Raw genomic sequence first — 20,821 nt, forward strand, 5'->3', positions numbered from 1 at the left:
AAGAGCAGGCAATGCAGTCAACCTCTGAGCCATCTCTCCAGCTCCCTGTGCCCAGCATTCCTGAGCAGACATTTGGTATCACACTTCTGGCTTACCGGAAATGTTTCCTGTATGTATAAAAACCATTTTACTGGTAAAACTGTCAGTCATTCTAATCCCAGAATCCCGTCCCTTTCTAGTTTTATAAGTGAGAATCATTCTGCACATTGTTTTTTCATCACAAACTGTCAAGAGTGCTGTCATATTTTATTAAATTAAAATCTAGCAATTATATGTTTTATTGTCTGTGTGTTGCTTTGTGTTTGTTTATTTTTGCTTTTTGAGACAGAGTTTCTCTGCGTTGCCCCAGCTATCCTAGAACTCATTCTGTAGACCAGGCTGACCTCGAACCTCAAACTCACAGCTATCTGCCGGCCTCTGTCTCCCAAGTACTGTATACTGTATACCTGGTCGACTATATACTTTTAACTGAGGAAAAATTTCATTTCTTTAGTCATTGCCAAGTGGATTTTTCTCTTCTTTCTTTTGAGAAATGATCTCCCAGTGTTAACCAGGCTGGCCTCAAAACCACATTCTTCCTGCCTCACTCTTCTGTGTAGCCAGATGACAGGTCCATCCCTGCAACCTCTCAGGTGTTTCCTTAGAAACATCCTTAATCCTTGCATTCTATCTGCATTCCTTGCTCCTCAAATCTCTTTCTCATCCTTTCCATCCCAGTTTCAAGTCTGACTCATTTACTCACATTCCAGTATCCATTCTGCATCTCACTGCCCTAATCTGACACAAGTGTATCTGCTTCTCTGGATTTTGAGGACCTCTGAATTTATGGACGTAAACTGCACCTCCACTCAGGTTTCTGTTATGTTATGGAGGAAATCTTTTTTTTAATGTCTATTGTTAGAGACTTCTGAGACTTCAAAATGACATCTTTGGTATTAACTTCTTTTCTTACTCTAAATGGATCTATTGAACTTTTTTCTTTTCTTGGGAAGTAATCTAAATATATAAAAGGATTTACATATTCTTACTGACTCCATGTTTGTAATGTACAAATTCTCCTCTAATAGAAGTAGTATTTTTTATTGTTGTTGTTGCTGTTGAGACAGAGTTTCTCTGTGTAACAGCCCTGGCTGTCCTGGAACTAGTTCTTGTAGACCAAGCTGGCCTCGAACTCACAGAGATGCACCTTCCTCTGCCTCCATAGTGCAGGGATTAAAGGCATGCATCATCACCACCTGACTTTAGAAGTAGTATTTATAGTGATGAAAATACTTTTATTTTAAATATTTGGTGTGATGAGCAGCAGAAGTCCTGAGTGAACGTGTAATGTGAATATCAGCATAACCACATCAAGGGCCCCAATTCATCAGACAAACAGGAATGGCAACGCCTTCCCAGGGGCAGAATGTGGATGTATAGAAAGTATGTAGTATACATAAAAAGAATCAAACACTGGTTCCTCCTCCTGGATGACTGCAGGCTGAGATTGCTCCCTGCAGAGACCCCCCTACCGAGATTGACTTATTGTTAGGGAATCAAGGCTTGTCATCACTTCTGATAGCTACAGGATTTCTTTTCTAGCTGCTCATATTAAATTTAAAGGTTCAGCTTTGTAGTGGGACTTTCTCATCGGGATCACCAGCTCCCCAATAATAACATGGAGATATATTTATGTGAACTAGGGGAAACATTAAAAGAGTTTCCATTAGTGCTCAGTAGCCAAATGTATTAAAGTCAAATGGAGTAGACAGAAGCTGGGGGTCGAGTGTTTAAAGCTGCTTGACAGATTTTTTCATTTTGCAAAGCAGAGTTCTCAAAAGTACAATGTGGATGCACTTAGCTTTACTGGACTTCGTACCTAAAATGGGCAAAAAGATAAACTGTGTGGTGAGCATTTGACAACTTTAAACACTAAGTTTTAAACATAGGAAGGGGCTGCTCTCTTCATCGTCAGTGAACTTGGGGCCCAGAAAGGACCATACTACTCGCATGTCTGGGTGGTTATCCTCCTGGATATTGGAAGTAAACAAGATTGCCAGGCAAACTTGGGTGCACGGGGGGGGGGGGGTCTGGGGTGGAAGTAAGGGGAGATGGGTAGAGAGAATGGAGAAGGGGAGGATTCGGAATAGCTTGGGGGAATGGGATAGGTGGGATGGAGGAAGGATGGATATGGGAGCAGGGAAGTATATATCTCAACTAAGGGAGCCATTTTAGGGTTTGCAAGAGACTTGATTCTAGAGGGGTTCCCAAGTCCAAGGAGAGATCCACAGATTCTTCCCTGGGCAGCAGAGGAGAGGGTGCCTGAACTGGCCTTGTCCCACAGCCACAATTGTAGTGAGGAGTTGCGGGCAGGCCTGCTTTTCATCCTGCCCGGCTCCCGCACAGCTAGCTTAGCCCCAGAAATAATGACACACAAGTTATATTCATTTAAACACTGCCTGGCCCATTATCTCTAGAGAGTTAGTTACTGACTAACTCTCATATCTTGATATTAACCCATTTCTAATAATCTCGTGGTAGCACCACGAGGTAGTGGCTTACCAGAAAAGATTCAGCATGTCTGACCTGGTGGCTGGCTCCATGGCATCTGGCTCATAGCCCTCTTCCCAGCATTTTGTTCTATTTACTCCGCCTACCTAATTTTCTGTCCTATCAAGGGGCCAAGGCAGTCTCTTTATTGACCAATGAAAATAACACAATAGACAGATAACCCTCCTCCATCACACAATGATGAATATCTTGCATATCACCATAGAACCTTCATCTGGCGATGGATGGAGATAGAGACAGAGACTCACACTGGAGCACTGGACTTAGCTCCAAAGATCCAAATGAGGAGCAGAAGGAGGGAGAACGTGAGCAAGGAAGCCAGGATCACGAGGGGTGCATCCACCCACTGAGACAGTGGGACTGATCTAATGGGAGCTCACCAAGGCCAGCTGGACTGGGAGTGATGGACCATGTGATCAAAATTGACACTCGGAACGTGGCTGGCATTGAAGGCTGACTGAGAAGCCAAGGACAATGGCATTGGGATTTAATTCCACTGCATGGACTAATTTTGTGGGAGCCTGGTTTGTTTGGATGCTCACCTTTATAGACCTGTATGGAGGGGGGAGGACCTTGGACTTCCCACGGGGCAGGGAACCCTGACTGCTCTTAGGACTAGAGATGGAGGGGGAGGGAAAAGGGTGGCCGGGAAGAGGTGGAAATTTTTAATAAATAAATAAATAAATTAAAAAAATTCTAATCACCAAATTTGTCACCAAAGAAATTTTTTTATTATTGTTTTTATTGAGCTATACACTTTTGCCTGCTCCCCTCACTCCCCTCTGCTTTTATACCCTTTCCTGTGACCCCTATGCTCCCAATTTACTCAAGAGGGCTTGTCTTTTACTCATTCCTATGTGGTTCCATGCAAGTCTTGGGTCTGTTTACTGCTCCCAAAGGTCACCAAATAAATTCTATTTCAACAAGCTGTTTGTATTGATAGTTTTTAAACTGAGGATAAAGTATTTAGACATAGTACCAATAATGTGTTTTTAATCAAAGCTGTAATTTTATTGTAGGTGATTTTCTTTTCTGATAATCTTTTATATTTTTGCTTTTCCTTGCTGATTTCTCTCTGGTTTTTGCCAATTTACTTCTTCCATCTTTTAAAAGATTCATCATTTTATATATATGCATAATGAATTTTGGCCATTTTTACCCCTACTGCCCTCTCTCATTCCCTCCTCTCTCCAACTGAAAGTCTTCTTTTTCCCAACGAATCTCCCTCCAACTTTGCTGTCTTTTTTGTGACTGACTGTGTTTAAATAGGCTACTTACTGGAGCATGGGTAGGAATTTAAGTACTGAAGAACAAGCAACTTATCGGTGGTTACACCACAAAGTGATACCCTCTTCTAACAACCATTGATTGCCCAGGGTCCACAGTGATGAGTGGGGCCTTATGAATTTCTTCCTTCCCATCTATAGTGCAGTGTAGATGGTTCCAATTTTGTGCAGGTATTCAGATAGCCACACTGCAGCTATCTTCATGAGTGCTACAGTCTTGTAATGTCCAGAAGGCACTGCATTCTATCACTGTTCCCTATCTTTTGTATTTTATTGTTTTTATCCAGATCAACACTCCTGGAGCCTTGGAGGGGTTGGCATAGATATTTTATTTAGAGTTGAGCACTCAACACTCACTTTTTCCTCAACACTGTGACTAGTTATGTATCTCTGCTTTAACTATGGTAAACCATCTCCTCTGAGCAATGTTAAGAGCAGCACTGACCTGTGGATATAAACAGGTAAATAAAATAAAAGTATTTAGAAGGTAGTTTGACATGGTCATTTAACAAAATAACAGTAGGTTTGTTCCTATAGTCTGTGGTATTCCCATTATAGGCTCTTGACTGGGTTTTCAGGACTAGATATGAATTTCTTCATCTGGAGCAGGCCTTGAACTGAACCAGAAAGCAGTTTGTTGCCTACATAATAGTCATGCTACTCTTACAAAATGAACACGTTTTCCTGGATAGGTCTTGTGGCTCACAGGGTCACATCTGCATAAGACTGTTGCAGACTCTTCTCCTCCAGCAGCTTTCCCCATGTTTCAACACTGTGAAAAGCTAACCACCAGTGTGGAAAGTTCAAGCTCAGTTCTAGTTTGATTTCTCTACAACCAAAATATGGGGTGTCTTCAACAACGTGACTTTACTTGGTGGTTCTGGTGAGCAAAGAAGAGCAGTGATGATTGCCTGTACTGTTCCAGGGCTTCTCTGGCATCTTCCTGGTCAATGGTACATGGGGAAGTATCTTACATTTGGCACTGATATTTTTATTAATACTGATTACTTTATTATAACTCAGTGCATATTCAGTAATAAGACCCGTGAGGGTTTCATTTTTCTTTTGTGTTTGTGGGTGTGTGCATGTCTGTGTGTGCGTGCGCTTGCACATACATATGTCATGGAACTCGTGAGACTTCTTATTAGCACATCACTGATACGATGATAATTGCTCAATCATACTTTCTTCTGACCACTTACATTTTGAAAAATAATTGTAAAAATTTCACCCCAATACTTAGAAGTATACCACTTAGAATCTCACATACTTTTCCCTTGCATTTCCATTTCTCACTATTATTTCATCTCTCCAAAATCAATACAGATTTAGTAAATGTTCTCTAATAGTAACACTGCATTCCAGGTGCATGATTCTAAGAAATTTTATCTGTCTGCTAATTTATTCACTTTCTACAACTGTATCAGGAAAGTATTTGAAGCATTCATATTTGCAGATGAGACCACAGAGCCACAGATTTTGAACAATTTTGCTAAGGTCATATATTTTAGCACTATCATTGTGATTGTGGACCTCATGTTATCAACCTTTATATTAGATGAGTTAATAGTAACAGTATTAAGCCTTTTCATAATTTCATTTAATCCTCAGGCCTTGAAATATATTATCATCATTTCACAAAAATAGATTATATAGCAAAATCCCCAGATTAATGAAGTATAAACTATAAATCGTGATCAAAATATGGAAATCTCAGTCTCAATTCAGAGCATATTTTGTGGCTGAATTAATTAGTTACCCAAACATGGTCAGGAGACAGTCCAGTAATGCTGATTATCTGTCATGTTTTAGACACCCCAGTTAATTTTCTTATTTTTAGTTTAAAAGTATAATTACTGTTATTTCACTATATGAAACAGTGCAATGCATATATGAAATTTTACCTAAATCTATCCCACATTATCTTCTGTTGTCTTCCCCCCAGTTCTCTCCCCTCCTCTTTCCAAATAGTCACCTTTACACTTTCACAAATTATATGTGTTGTGTGTGTGTGCGCTTAAATCTAGACTCTACACATAAAAGAAAATATATAATTTTTGTCTTTCTGAATTTAATTTAATTTTTTAATAGTATAATCTCTATTTCATCAATTTTCATTCAAATAAAGTATTTCTTTATTCTTTATAAATTAATAAAACTCCATTGCACATAAATACCACATTTTCTTTATATATTTATCAGTATATAGGAATAAATATGACTATGTATTTTGTCTTATGAATAATGTTTCAATAAACATGGATGTGAAAGAGTCTTTGTCATGCTAGTTTTTAATAATTAGACTATATATCTGAGTATAGCTGAGTCATATGTTTTTGTGACGTTTATTCCCTCAATAACCCTGTGAGGTAGGTCTGTTTATATTATTACATATATTAAGGATATAAAGTTCAAAGAAGAAATGTTAATTTCTTAAGATATCCAGATTGGCCTGGTCCAGTGGTCATGGAATCCTTTTGAGCATCTGTTTGAGCAGAAATAAATCAAGCAAGAAAGAAATGAAGGCTGCATATTAGTGAGAGGCCCAAGAGAGAAGCTACAAGAGTGTGGAAGAATTAGAAGACCATCTCTTTCATATAGCTTTCATGATAACCTATTTCCCAAGTTTGCCAAATATTTTTTTCATGTCATTTATCTTAGTCTTTTTGTTTTTCATCTTATAACACTTCTGGTCTCTTGGGCTCCTGCTAAGTACCATCCCAACGCATCAGAAGGAGGAGGGAGGAATCTGGGCTAGAGTAGGGAGGTAGCATATGGAGGAATCTTTCCTGGTTTGTCAGAGTTCCCTGATGACGGAAAGGAAAGAAAGTGGAATTGCCACAACGTCTCTGTTTGCTTTGTCACCTCAACTCTTCATTGGCTTCCTAAGACTTATTCTATCTAACATCACATCTTAGAAGGGCTCTGACAAGTTAAGGACAAAGAGAAAAGTAAGTAGATTCTACTGTGTGCTATTTCCTCTACAAATGGTCAGTGCTTCTATAATTCTTTGATTTCTACAAAGAATATCCATGTGATTATTCTTCTTTATACCTAATAAAACCACAAGTCCAGTTTATATTGTCTACCTTTGTCACCTCTGTTGATGATAATTTCTTATCTTTTGCATTGAAAGTTTGTTATCATTTATTCACATTATGCTTACCCCTCTACAGTCTTATGATGTGTTTATTTTTCATATTCTAGAAATCATCATAGCATCTTCTATCATTGACACTGTTCCTACAAAGTAAGTTCACTCTATCTACATATCACATATTTAATCTTAGAGAAGGTCTACCTTTCTTGCACTAAATCTAACTTTGTGATTTTCATTGTTTTTTTTTTATTCTTGAGGATTTCATACAGGTATACAACAAAATAAAATCTGATAGACCTCCATTTCTTCCTTCAGTTCCCCCATATGCCCTTCTCCAGAACTTCACACCAGTTTTTCTTTTTGATATCTGCTAAATCCAATTGGTGATATGCATGCATGAATGTGAGGCAACCCACTGGTGCGTGGGAGACCCACTATTGGGAATGTTTGCTTTGAGTCTCTCAGACCTACAAACAGCATAGATTTCCAAAGGTGTCAATTTTCTTGAAAATCTATTTACATTCTCTGTAGATGGCATTTCTATACACATTCTTCATATATTCCTCTTGTGCTGTATCCATCCCTTCAACAATCACTTTATCTGTTCTGTTCATGTTATATCTTCCTTTGTTTTCTGTCCAGAAGTTATATTATCTGTGCTAATCACTAAATAAATACAGTCAGAAGGTGAAACAAACACATCAAAGCCTAATTCCTGCATGCAGACTATGACAGCTTTGGAAGAATGATAATTAAGGGAATGAATTGGGAATGATAAAAATTACTTGGGAGAGCTCAGGTGTTTTTGACAAATAAAAGTGTATATGCCAAGTCACAAAGTGTAAGAACATCATGACTGGCTTAGGAAGAGAAGGCAACGATGGATGACTAGACTGTGGTAGAAAAGTGAGAAGACAATGCACTTTGAAGCTGCATTGGAGGGTTTTGAATGTGTTTTCATAAGATGGATGGTCTTGTGGTTAGTGATTTCTGCATAAACATACCTCTACAAACAATCAGATGTTAAAAGGTCTGCTGTTTAGGTGGGATGAACAGAGAACAAGTGAGGAGCTATGACATCAAGAAATGAAACAGATTTTATATGAGTAATGAGGAAGAAGGTAGTAGAACCAGGACAGGAGAAAAGTTGCAGCCTTAAGAGATAACTGAGTAGGCAACTTAGATAGTTCTTGAGTTAGTTATGATGGGATAATAGGAAGATGAGTATAAAAACGATCTAGGAAGTGTCCAGATTGTGCTTTGGTAATATTCTACTCATTGTCATAAAAAGGTTTAGAAAAGCTTAATTCTTTTCTATATATATACTTAATACATTCAATAACATCTGGAGAATTACATCTATTTTTGATGTACCAATACATGAGCCACTCCAGATATATAGCTCCCTTTTTAACCTGAGCAATAGTAATGATGGTATGTGCAGGTTTTAGTGGAAGAAGTAGTGAGAGGCACATTACCAGTCCTCTGACGGGGATAGGAAACAAACAAGGACTAGATAGTGTTTAGACATGCGTAGATAGATATAGACATACTTCCTGAACAAAAATTGAGTCAGTTGTGCTGACGGAGACTGAAGCAGGGTCAGAATGGTGCAGGAAGACCAAGAATTGTACTTTAAAAATATACTGACAAAAATACCACAAGAAGATGTAATGTTTTGGTGAAAGCAGCAAAAAATGACAAAATAGCTTTATGTTTTGTTAAAGTGTCTTAATGTTATTGTGGATGAAACTTAAATAAAAATGCAAAATATGATTATTTTAACTTTAGGTGATAGATCCTAAGTATAGAAAAATCTGTAGTTCATATATGAAAGACTTTTTTTCAGATTTTAAAATATGAAGGTAGAAAATATTATATGTTGAAGATGAAGGTCTGAGACAAAAGGTGTCAAAAGCATGAGGAGTGTCATATAAGGAAGATATGAAGGTAGATAGTTATGGTTAAGGTCATGAAGTTGTAGTGGTTAACTTTCCATTTAAGAATGTAGCATGTCTGTAGAGAGATGTCAAATGTCCAATGACTGATAACCTAGCATAAAAAGAGAAACACAGACCTAATATCATTAACAGGTTATTAGAGTTTGCTTTGTGAGTTCATTCTTCCCCTGGCACTTCATAGGCCCAGGCAATAGAAGACAGGGAAGAAACTTCAGGGCAGAAAAACACCCAGATATACAGCAGACTCTACTTTATTCACCACTGTAATCTCTGTCTACTTTCCTGATGATATGACCTTAAAAGGCACTGACTGAAAAAAAATCCTTTATTCATATGAACTGTCATGTGGGAATGCCAACTTCGTTCACACATCAGATTCAGAGAAAGCTTGAGGATTTGAAAGGGAAAATTCTGACTTTGTTATCAAGATAGAAAAAGAGACTTCTCAGAGTGTTTGTTTCCTCGACCTTGATGCTAAAGGAATGATATTACTCTGGGAAAGAATCAACCAAACTTTCAAAACCAATAGACTTTTCAGCCCCTAGGTCATCCAGGAACTACTTCATGTCCTGATGTCTAGGTGAGTTCTAGGCTTTCTTCGTAAGTGTTAAGTTCTGTGGGACTTGAGTGTATAGTTGCTATAACCCTTCGATTTCTTCCTTAGTCTCTCTTCTTTACAAGAAACGTTTGAATTCCTAGCTGAATTCACAGATTCTCTCTCAAATGTTAACCTGGAATGCATGTCACCTGAATATTTCACAGTTCCTGTAGTCCCAAACTTCTTGTTCCACTTTTTAAAATCTGCATAATTTTTTTTGCTCAAAAATTTCTTCTTATTTAATTTTATGTATATGGGTGTTTTGACTGCATCTGTGTCTATCTATTAAGTGTGTGTGCCTGGTACCCATGGAAGTGGGGAAAGGGCTCTAGATTCTGTGAATCTGGAGTTACAGATAGTTGTGAGCTGTCATGTGGGTGCTGGGAATTGAACTTGGTTCTCTGGAAGAGGAGCCAGTGCTCCCAAATAGAGTCATCTTTTCAGCCCCATCCTTAACACTGTTGTATCTCAGTTTCCTTGATTTAAGTAGGATTATTAGTTATAGCACCTCAGAGTTGTTCTGAAGAGTCAGTAGTACTACAAATATTTTAAAATCATGCCTCCATTATTAATACACAGTAGATACCAAATTGTGTTGTAATATGGTTGCTGTGTAATTTATTTCCTCAAAAAGGAGATACCATAGAGCTTATGATAAATTCTCGCTTTAGGGAAGCCTAAAAAACTTTCTGTTTTTTATTTTAGGTATTTGTTTAATTACTTCTATGAAAACACATCACTTTCTGTTTTCACTATCAACATTTATGACTTTGATGTCTTCTTTGTGCCTTTATAGAGGACTAAAAAACAGACATTGGGAATATTGTCCTTTTTTAAACCTGCTATCTCTCAGCAAATGCTTCTGCAAGAGCCAGAGCCATCTTTTGAGTGTCTGCAATACACTATCATTCTTTCTTCTGTGTTTTCTTGTTTTTCACGCAGTTCAGTGAACAGCCTCTATTAACTGTGTGTGCTAAGTGCATTGCAGGCTATCAGAGTGAATTCTCCAATCTAGATTCTTGCTGATGCTTTTGTAAGACACTTTCTTTATCACCTGAAGAACAGCAAACAGAACTGAAAGCATGGAGCGAAGAAACCACAGTGGACGAGTGAGTGAATTTGTGCTGCTGGGTTTCCCAGCTCCTGCGCCACTGCGGGCACTACTGTTTTTCTTCTCTCTGCTGGCCTATGTGTTGGTGCTGACTGAAAATGCACTCATCATTACAGCAATTAGAAACCACCCCACTCTCCACAAACCTATGTATTTTTTCTTGGCTAATATGTCGTTCCTGGAGATTTGGTATGTCACGGTCACAATTCCTAAGATGCTTGCTGGCTTCATTGGTTCCGATCAGAACCATGGACAGCTGATTTCCTTTGAGGGTTGCATGACACAGCTTTACTTTTTCCTGGGCCTGGGCTGCACTGAATGTGTCCTTCTTGCTGTCATGGCCTATGATCGCTATGTGGCTATCTGTCATCCCCTCCGTTACCCTGTCATTGTCAGCAGCCGGCTATGTGTGCAGATGGCAGCTGGATCCTGGGCTGGAGGTTTTGGTATCTCCATGGTCAAAGTTTTCCTCATTTCTCGCCTTTCTTATTGTGGCCCCAACACCATCAACCATTTTTTCTGTGATGTTTCTCCATTGCTCAACCTCTCATGCACTGACATGTCCACAGCAGAACTTACAGATTTTATCCTGGCCATTTTTATTCTGCTGGGGCCACTCTCTGTCACTGGAGCCTCCTACATGGCCATCACTGGCGCTGTGATGCGCATCCCTTCAGCTGCTGGCCGCCATAAAGCCTTTTCGACTTGTGCCTCCCATCTTACTGTTGTGATTATCTTCTATGCAGCCAGTATCTTCATTTATGCCAGGCCTAAGGCACTCTCAGCTTTTGATACAAACAAGCTGGTCTCTGTACTCTATGCAGTCATTGTACCAATACTTAATCCCATCATATACTGCTTGCGCAACCAAGAGGTCAAAAGAGCCTTGCGCCACACTCTGCATCTGTACCAGGGTCAGGATAATAATGCCAAAAAATCTGGCAGAGATGGTTAAGAGTTAATAAGGATGGTAAAATTTGGTTTGATTTCTCTCTCTCTTTCTTTCTTTCTTTCTTTCTTTCTTTCTTTCTCTCTGTCTCTCTTTCTTTCTTCCTTCCTTCCTTCCCTTCTTTCTCTCTGACTTCCTTCCTTCCCTCCTCCCTCTCTCCATCGCTCCATCTCTCCCCCTTCCTTCCTTCCTTCCTTCCTTCCTTCCTTCCTTCCTTCCTTCCTTTCTTTCTTTCTTTCTTTCTTTCTTTCTTTCTTTCTTTCTTTCTTCCTTTCTCTTGAAGTCTAAGTTGGAGGATTAAGTTAGGAGTCAGAGTTTCTAGTTTCTACAACTAGTCCAAAAAAGGAAGAGGCATAGATTTCAAGTCAGAAGATGGATTTCTGCCTGATAGGGCCCTAGTTTATGGTGTAAAATCTGGAACAGTATTGTTTAGACAGTTGCAGGCCATGCAAATCAAATGCATTAAAGGAAGCATGGAATACAAGAAGAAAAGGACACAAGCCAATAACTAGTCTGTGAAATAGCTGAATCCCAGAAGGTGGACATTCTGTTGTGTGTTTCCAAGAAAGGAGATAAGAAATCAAGACTTTTAGATAGGTTTTCATGTACTCTGGGTTGTCACTGAACTTTTTATGTAAGGAAAAGAGTCTGAGAACTGCCAAGCCTCCTGCCTCCACCTCTGAAATTCTGGGTCTGCAGCTATGTGCCTTTGTGGGGAATGGGCCAAGACCTTGTGTTTGTTACACAGTCAGTCTACCAACTTATCTACATCACCAAACCATATTGTGAATATTTGTGCTGGTATTTTATTATCTCTTGAACCACAGATGTTTCTGGTTTCATTTCCAAATTTCCTGAGGTCATTGAATTAGTGGCTTTTCATTTTCAGGCTGCATTTTAAGAAGACCAGCAGGGCTAGGGCTGTAGGTTGGTGAGAGGTATTTCCTACAACCTGTGAGACTGCGACCAGTTCCAGGATTATGGGGAAACAAGAGTGAAGCCATTGAACTTGCTACATGTACTTCCCAGTGAATATGACCACATGGTGATGGAGAGAATTAGGAAGAAGGTATAGAGGAAAAAGAGGCAGGGATTTCTATGCCCAGACTTTCTCACCAAATTCCAGTTAGTTGCAGATAAGTGAAATGATCTCGATCCTTAGGCACTGACAAAGCTTTCCTGGAATTCTTCACTTCTCCAGATGTCTGTCTTGGAATATATTATTTTACTTAGAATTCCATGTTTCCATAAAACATGCACATAACTTAAATATGTTTATTTTAAAGAACTGAACTTAATCTTTTAATATAAAGAACAAATAAATAAATAGTGTAATATATGTTTTCTTTCCAACTGTAGCTTGGCTCTCATTGCCAATTTTTCCTCAGTAATGGTTCCTTCATACTCTCCCAAGTCTCTGGTAACCACTATTTTATTCTCAATTTCTATGAGATCAACTTTCTCAGAGTTCACGTATGAGTAACATCATAGTATGAACATTTGAGTAACACTGGGGAAAAGAACATGTCCATAAAAGTACACACACACACACACACACACACACACACACACTTTGAGATATTGCAGAACAAGTACACATTAGTGTACCACATAGTGCTCTCTCTATATGTAATTATTGTCAATTAAAACAGAAATAATAGAAAGACAAAACACTGGTATAATATATTAAGATGTACATAAAAAATTAATGTACTGTTTTATGAATCTCATTAAGATCTTCTTAGAGGATTTTGTATATTGGCATAACATCAACTTGCACATAAGAATAACAGAAAAAGGCCATACCCATACATAGAGATACAGTTTACCTATAATCAGGAATCTACAGACAAGACAGGTAGAGATTCAGTTTTTTTATCCAGGTACCCTGGACATATACGGTCTTGGCAGTGCACAGAGCTTGCATAGAATCAGGGAAAATGAATAACTTAGCCTTCTGAGAAGACAAAGGTGTCGTCACCTAAGTCAACATTAGGTGGATGTGAGATACCTTTTCTAGTCTTATTGTGTCAGTGCTATAGTAATTTCCATGCAGCATAAACAAGTTCTAGACCTTGACTTCAGAGAATGTAAAAACCCATCCACAGTGACTTCCTGTAGAATAAATGTCAGAAGACTTTCCCATTCTTTAAAATGGTAATTTGTCTATGGTGAATGATTAGAGATACTAGGTTAAATTAGATAGGTACGAAGAAAGCTCCATAGAAAACGAGGAGCTTTGTAAAATGTCAATAGGTATCATTTCTCTCTCGTGTGTGTGTGTGTGTGTATGTATGTATGATTCTGAAGGAAATTAATAGAATAATAGAACTTCAGTGCACAGTTCTACTCAAGTTTGGAGAAATTTGGACTGGTGTAGGATGTTCAGAGTATTTGCCAATGACATAAAAGACATGTTTCTTGTTCTAGAAAACTTCCTATTTAGCTGTGCTGTCTCTTGGGGACAAGTACTACAGAGTATAAAAGGGTTTTTTTAGCACAATGATACAATTATTTCATAGTATCGAGATATGCAGGCTCAGTATTCTTTATTCTGAAAATATAGTAAAAATAGAGATAATTCTGCATTACCCAATGGCTCAATATAGAGTTTACTAAGAAGAAAGAACTTTAGTAGCAAGCAGAGTGGAGAAGTATTTAAATAAAAATGTATGCCTGAGTACATGAGAATTCATTAGACCGAAGAAGGGTAAGAGGTCCTACATGATGTGAACTTAAGAGCTCGCCAGTGAAGGACAGAGTTCACTTTTAACTTCTCAGACCTTGGAAATATGTTTAATAGTTACTCTCTTAGGTATCTGAAGATCAGAGTTTTGTGATTTGCAACTGTAAGGTCTCAGACCTGGGACAAATGGCTAACTAAGGTGTTTTTCAGCACATCAAACCCTGGCTTCCAGTTTCTCTCAGCATCCCACAGTTCCTACCTGTTTACAGGTTTCTGACTGGCATATCCCATGCCCTACCCTGAACTGTGGACTGGGCTGCCCTTTCCCCATCTGTTCTACTTCATAACCAGTAAGCACATGAATATTAACTAAATATGGGCTCATAGGTATAGTCATGTATCTCTTGAACCTTTAAAACCCACAGGAAATAGGTCACAATTAAGGAGAGAGTTCTGAGTCTCTAGTGGCAGGAGGTACATATCTACCAGATTGTACACGTCTGGCACATCCAGAGCTCAAATTCTTAGGATTCTTTTACAGAAAATGTATTTCCAAGGTCTACTGTCACGTCTTTTAATTCCAATAAGATTATTGCAGCTGTGAAACCCTTGCACCTAAGGTGCTGAGTTCTTTAATCTACTGTCTAAGGAAACAGAAAATGAAAAATGCTATCAAGAAGACCTTGGGAAGTGGCCAGTGCTGCCTGCTCAACTGATCACCCTTCATTGAGAAGGACACAGTACCCCATGCACAATATATCATGACAGCAGCTATAGATCTGCTTGCTATTAGCAGTTTTTTACAGACACAAATTCCTAAAGAAATCGTGGAAGAAAAGTAAACAAAATGAAAACCTAAACTCAAAAGGGAAGGAAGACACTACTCATTGCTATTACTGTAAACTTTTATTTTCTGCTTTAGACATTTAAGTAACTTGCAAATGATACAACGATTCAATATGTTGAATGTTTGTCACATATTAATTACAAATAATTATATGTCTAGTGTTTATTTAATATTTGTCTGATGTCACAGTAAAACTTATGCCCTCAAAAATATCTATTAGTTCCCACCAACTTTGAATAAATTTAAAGTTCTTTAATTTTCCTTTCAAGTTTCTATGTATGGTCTTAGTGGTCCCATTTGTAATTTCACATCATTCACGTGGTGAAACTGTGAGAATGAATCTCATGTTGATGTCAATACTATTTTTTAAACCTTAAATTTATGATCCAATATTTTTTACTATATACTATCATTCATATTGAAGAGATTCAGGAACCAAAATCCAAGTCTAGTTGGATAGAGAATATCTAAAATTGTAAGACATTTTCAGTTATGGAAACATCTTAATTTTGTTCATTAAAATATTTATAGGATGAACATTTATCAATAAATTATGACTAAAATCGAGCAAAAAATGTTAGTTAATAATAAAGTATCAGTTTTGTTTTATTGTCTTTTTTATCTTTTATTCTGTACTTATTTACTTTATTTTATGTATATAGATGCTTTCCTGTATATATACATACACATGTGTAGCTTGTGTATGCCTGGTTCCTGTAAAGTTCAACGGAGGTCATCAGTTCTTCTGGAACTGGAGTTTTGCATGGCATCTATTTTCATGTGAGTGCTTTGTACTGAACACAGGTGAAAAACAGATGAATCATCTCTCCAACTTCAGATCCTATTTTTCAACAAGTTTTGATGCCACTGGAACTGGTTTTAAAGAGAACTGAAACTGAATGAGGGATGTATGAAAACTTTATTATTTTTGAAACTTTTCTATAAATCTAAAACAGATCATAGTTAAAATATATATTTTAAAAAGAAATGTACTGAGAATATTAGTGTAGACTGGCCATCATGTTCTTCGTTGTTGGGATGAATGGTTTCTTCTTGCTTTCCCAGTTTCTGGTGCGAAATCAGTCACTGTTCTGATGGGTTCTCCTTCATCTGTGTTTTATGTCTTTCCTCTTGCAGTTCTTGACACACCTTCTTAGTTCTTTATATTTAGTGTTTATTTATGATAGGCCATGGGAATTTTCTTGTCTTGTCTGCTGTGTGCTTCTTGTGCTGTGTTATTTACTAATCGTCTATTTATAAACTATTTAATAAAATTATGGCTGATTCCCACGGCTGATGAAGATATGTTGTCAATTCCTTTTTGATTACAGTAAAGTACACAGGAAACACATTAGTTTTTTTGTAAAAAAACTCATATTTTTTCATTAATTAAATTTCTGTAATGCATATATTTTCTTTATCTAGAGGTCTAAATGATATCCATTGTGCCACAGAGCCAAGTAATGCATACATTTAAAAATAAGCTGATTAAGAAAAGAGACTTAAATTAAATGAAAATTGTACACAGTCAACACTTTATACATATTTTTAACCCTTACAAATTATACTGACCCTTGAAATCTCATCTAGATACTAGCCTATGGGAGTGAATGGCCTCAGGCAACACAGAGAACAAAGATTTGTGAGGAAGAACTCATCATTTTCCTTCAGAATCCTTCCTTAGAACAAAATTTCCTTCTCCGAGTTTTATGCTCCACAGTCTCAGTTAATAAAGTCATGTGATCCCATCCTCTGGAGAATTAATACCAACTCATCACATATCCTTAAACAAAGGATATGTATGGAGGAGGAAGAAAGGCTAGTCCCACTTTCGACCACACTCTTACTAAAATAAACTTGATTTTCAGGGATTTGGACATCTTCATGTTCCTCATTTCTCCAGGCATCGTCCACTGTTCCAATCAGGAGCTTTTGACTCTAGGTTGCATCTTTTGGGCCTTCATTCTTATCAAACGTCCAACACTGGATTTAGATTTTTGGATTATTTGGGGTCATAACTCACAGCTGAGGTTGACAGATCACCAGGCTGTGGCAGTCTGACAGGCGGAAGGAGTTGACACTTCCTCTTTAGCACACAGAATGTATGTTACAACGACCCATTCAGTCCCTGAATGTGTTTGAGAGTTCAAGGCAATGGGCATGGCTTTCTCTTTAGATGTCAAATTATTTGGTCATCTCTTGTATATTCTAATCTTTTCATAATCTTTTCCATGCTTCTGTTTAAGCAAAACCTTTCTCAGTTCATTTCTGCTGATCAAATTCTGGCCAAACTTCATGTCTCAGCACAGAAAGTAATTAACATTTCTGTAGTCAAACCAAAGAAGTTTGAAAGCTGTTTATCTGTTGTTTTGAAATTTTGTTTTTAAGTATTCTTAGTTGACTCTGCCTTTGTAACTTCAGTGAGGCGTGGTTGACAAGTAAAAACTATATATTTAAGATGCATACTATGATTTAGAATTTGCATACATTGTGAAATGATGACCCAAATAAAGCTAATTAACATATTCATCACCTTACCTGTGCTTTTTTGTGTGCCTCATTCACTGACAATTTTAACTATACACTTAATTATAAACAGGAGTCAACATACTATACATTCAATTCTCAGACATTATTCATCTTAGAACTGAAAAAATATCCATCCTTGGGCTAATATTTCCTTTTCCTTTCTAATGTTCCCAAGACTAACAATCACCATTCTATTTTCTGCTAGTGAATGCAAATTTTAATTATTCTGGTTTATCCCATTAAACGGACCTCTGGTTAATCTATGTTGCTGTGAGTAACTGAATATTCTTATTTTGAAAAGAGCAAATAATGCTGAAGTTGGAGATTTGACTCAGTGCTTAGGAGTACTTGTTGTTCTACAGAGAACCAAGGTTCAGGTCCCAACACCCACAGTACACTTATAATACTCTGTAATTCTAGTTTTAAGGGATCCAGTGCTCCTATCTGGCCTCTATGGATACCAGGTATGCATGTATATATGCATATATATATATATATATATATATATATATATATGTACATATGGAGGCAAAATACTCCTATACATAAACAATAGAATAAACAAATCTAAAAATTAGAGTAGAGAGTGTTTATTGCACAGATAATCCACAATTCCTTTTAATCTGATCATCTTTGCTCACTTTCACTGATCTTTTCTTAAAATTATATATTTTTTGTTTTTTATTTAATTTATATTTGCTTTAGTTTTCTATTTATATTTTTCTACTGATTTAAATTTAAGTTATTCTATTCTTTCTAGTTTCCTGATAAACTGGTGTAAGGTTTTGTGATTTTATTCATATCACACTAATAAGTAGAAATAAATATGATTCAATATTAAACAGAACTTGAAAAGTAGACAGAGGTTCAGCTTTCCAGGTTCTTTGCAGAGCGCACCAAGTCTACCCAGAGCCAGAACAGGGAGATCTAAGTTGGTCCTTGGGGAGAGAGCACAAGAGAAAAAAAGAGATAGTAAGTGCTGAGTATATATCTGGTCTCTTCTTGTCTTGCAGTTGCCTTCACTGTCATGCAGATCAAGTACCCATCTGCTTTTCACAGGAGTATAAGATTTCACAGGCTAGCTCTCTATCTCAAAATCAGTGTAGATGTCTGAAGAGTTTTGCATTCTCAGAGTAAAGAAAGGCAGATGTTTGTGGTTGGTGGTTGGTGATAACAAAAGATGTTGTTGGACCCAGAAGAAGGTTTCCAGAAAGGTAAGAAGAGTCTCAGTGATGACAGACTGTATTCTTTAAGAAGAGAAAGAATATTCGAGGGATACAAAATGGGTAACAAAGAGTCAGCAGATGCTTACTTAAAGTTGGGACAATTGTGACAAATGCACACCTTGTAGCTTGTAGGCACAGAAAATACATTTCTTATTCCAGAAGAGCTCAGTGAGTGTTGACGTTCATTAGAACAAGCAGAATTCAGGACTGTTAAAAAGAATCACGGAGCAGAACAAAAGGCCATTCTCCCTTCGGATACCATGAAAGATCAGAGCTTAGAAAGTCTTTGCTTCTAAAAAAGGATCACACCCTTTAGGCTTAATACTAGATCATAAATTATGAAGAAGGAATTGGATGTGCTGAAATAATGGAAACAATTCATTAAAAATTAAGTTAGAGAAAAGACATGAATGATCTATAATTCAGAGATTTTTTTATGAATGCTGTGATTCAATTTTCTAACAAATCTTGATTTTTTTTATTCCATGAATTCTAACAGGAAAAGTGAACAAGGAAAGAGAAGAGAAGAATAACTGCTTGTGTCTATGAGTACATGAGTGGAAATGTGCACATGTTTATGACTGAGTAAGTATCCATGGATCTAGTGTAACTCTATGGTAGTCACTACTAATAGGAGATGACTATGAATTGATTCCATGTTAAGTGGCTCCTATACACTGTTTTATTCAATTCTCACATCTCAGATGAGGTTGACATGTGTTTTTCTTACTTTTCACTTCATAGGAGAGGAAATGGAGGGCATACTTGTTCAGTGATGTAGAACATAACTACCAAGTATTGTAAAGAAGACTGAAACCTTGCCCTAACTGCAAAATCCGTGATCTTAAATTGCAGGTAGTGGTGAGTATGAGGTAACTGTGTGGCTCGTTACAGAAGTATAGATTGTTTCAGACGGAGTGAGTTAACTTCAGATGTCTTCTCTGAGCTCTTTATCTTAATGCAGGGTCACCTGTTGAGTCTCGAGTGGGCCTCTCTTGTAGTCTGGCTCGCCAGCTTACTCCAGCTAGTTTCTTTCTTTTATTCCAGCATGTGGGGATTACAGACAGGTCTCCATGCACACCAACCATTTAATAGGGTGTTGGAGATGTGAATTCAGGTCATCACAGTGATTACAGACAGGTCACCATGCACACTAACGATTTACAAGAGTGTCGGGGATCTGAATTCAGGTCCCCACGTTTGATGACAAGTGCTGCATCCACGGACTCATCGTCGCAGGTTCTTGACATAGTTCTTATAGATGTTTCTCTCCTAAGTGGACATTTCCAATTCTTACTATGATATAAAAATTTCCTAACACTCCAATTGAAGAAATTGTGGGTCAAAGAAGTAGCTAAAATATCACTGAAAATCTAAACTTTTTGAGGATTTTCTGATTGAATGCTTATCTCCATCATTCTATTTCAGGAATGAATGAGAGCTTGTTCAGTAATTTCCTAGTTGAACAGGAATAGAATTGATGTGAAGAGGGTAATGCACCTTCTTTAACAAAGGTCTAGGATTGGTGCTAGCATTCCATCCACTGTCTGTAGGGAAAAATATTAGGGTAGAAGTGTTTTTTTTCCAAACAAAAGTTCTTTATTTTGATTCCTTAAAAGATTTCTTTAAAATAGAGAAAACTCACACAGTAAATGAATCAAAACAAGGTCCATTTTGATTATTTTCAGTTTTTTTGAAAGACAAAGCCCCATGGGTCATTCTATACAGCTGTAGTGTTGGATTCTGTGAGTCTGTCACACTTAACAATATAGAGACATGAGTCTGCAGGAACTTTTTGGAGTCAATAGAATAACCTTCCAATTATATGTTCCAATTATGCTCCATCACATATGAAATAAACTGTAATTTATTACAAAATATATACGTGAATGTATTCTTCATATTTCTATTAATTTTGAAAAGTGCAAAATGTATGCAGAGACAGCTTAGATTTTTATTATTTTTTGAGAATTTCATA

General features: G+C 37.4%; 1 protein-coding gene across 1 annotated transcript; it reads left to right on the forward strand.

Annotated features, from left to right (window-relative positions):
- Positions 1–10,577: 10,577 nt before the first annotated feature.
- LOC125395241 (olfactory receptor 226) lies at positions 10,578–14,957 on the forward strand. The gene is made up of 2 exons (XM_048426549.2): positions 10,578–11,480; positions 14,898–14,957. The coding sequence occupies exons 1-2, from the start codon at positions 10,578–10,580 to the stop codon at positions 14,955–14,957; spliced, it is 963 nt and encodes a 320-aa protein (XP_048282506.2).
- Positions 14,958–20,821: the final 5,864 nt, after the last annotated feature.

The sequence above is a fragment of the Myodes glareolus genome, chromosome 7 (genome assembly GCF_982192425.1).
Source record: "Myodes glareolus chromosome 7, mMyoGla1.1, whole genome shotgun sequence".
Classification (NCBI taxonomy): domain Eukaryota; kingdom Metazoa; phylum Chordata; class Mammalia; order Rodentia; family Cricetidae; genus Myodes; species Myodes glareolus.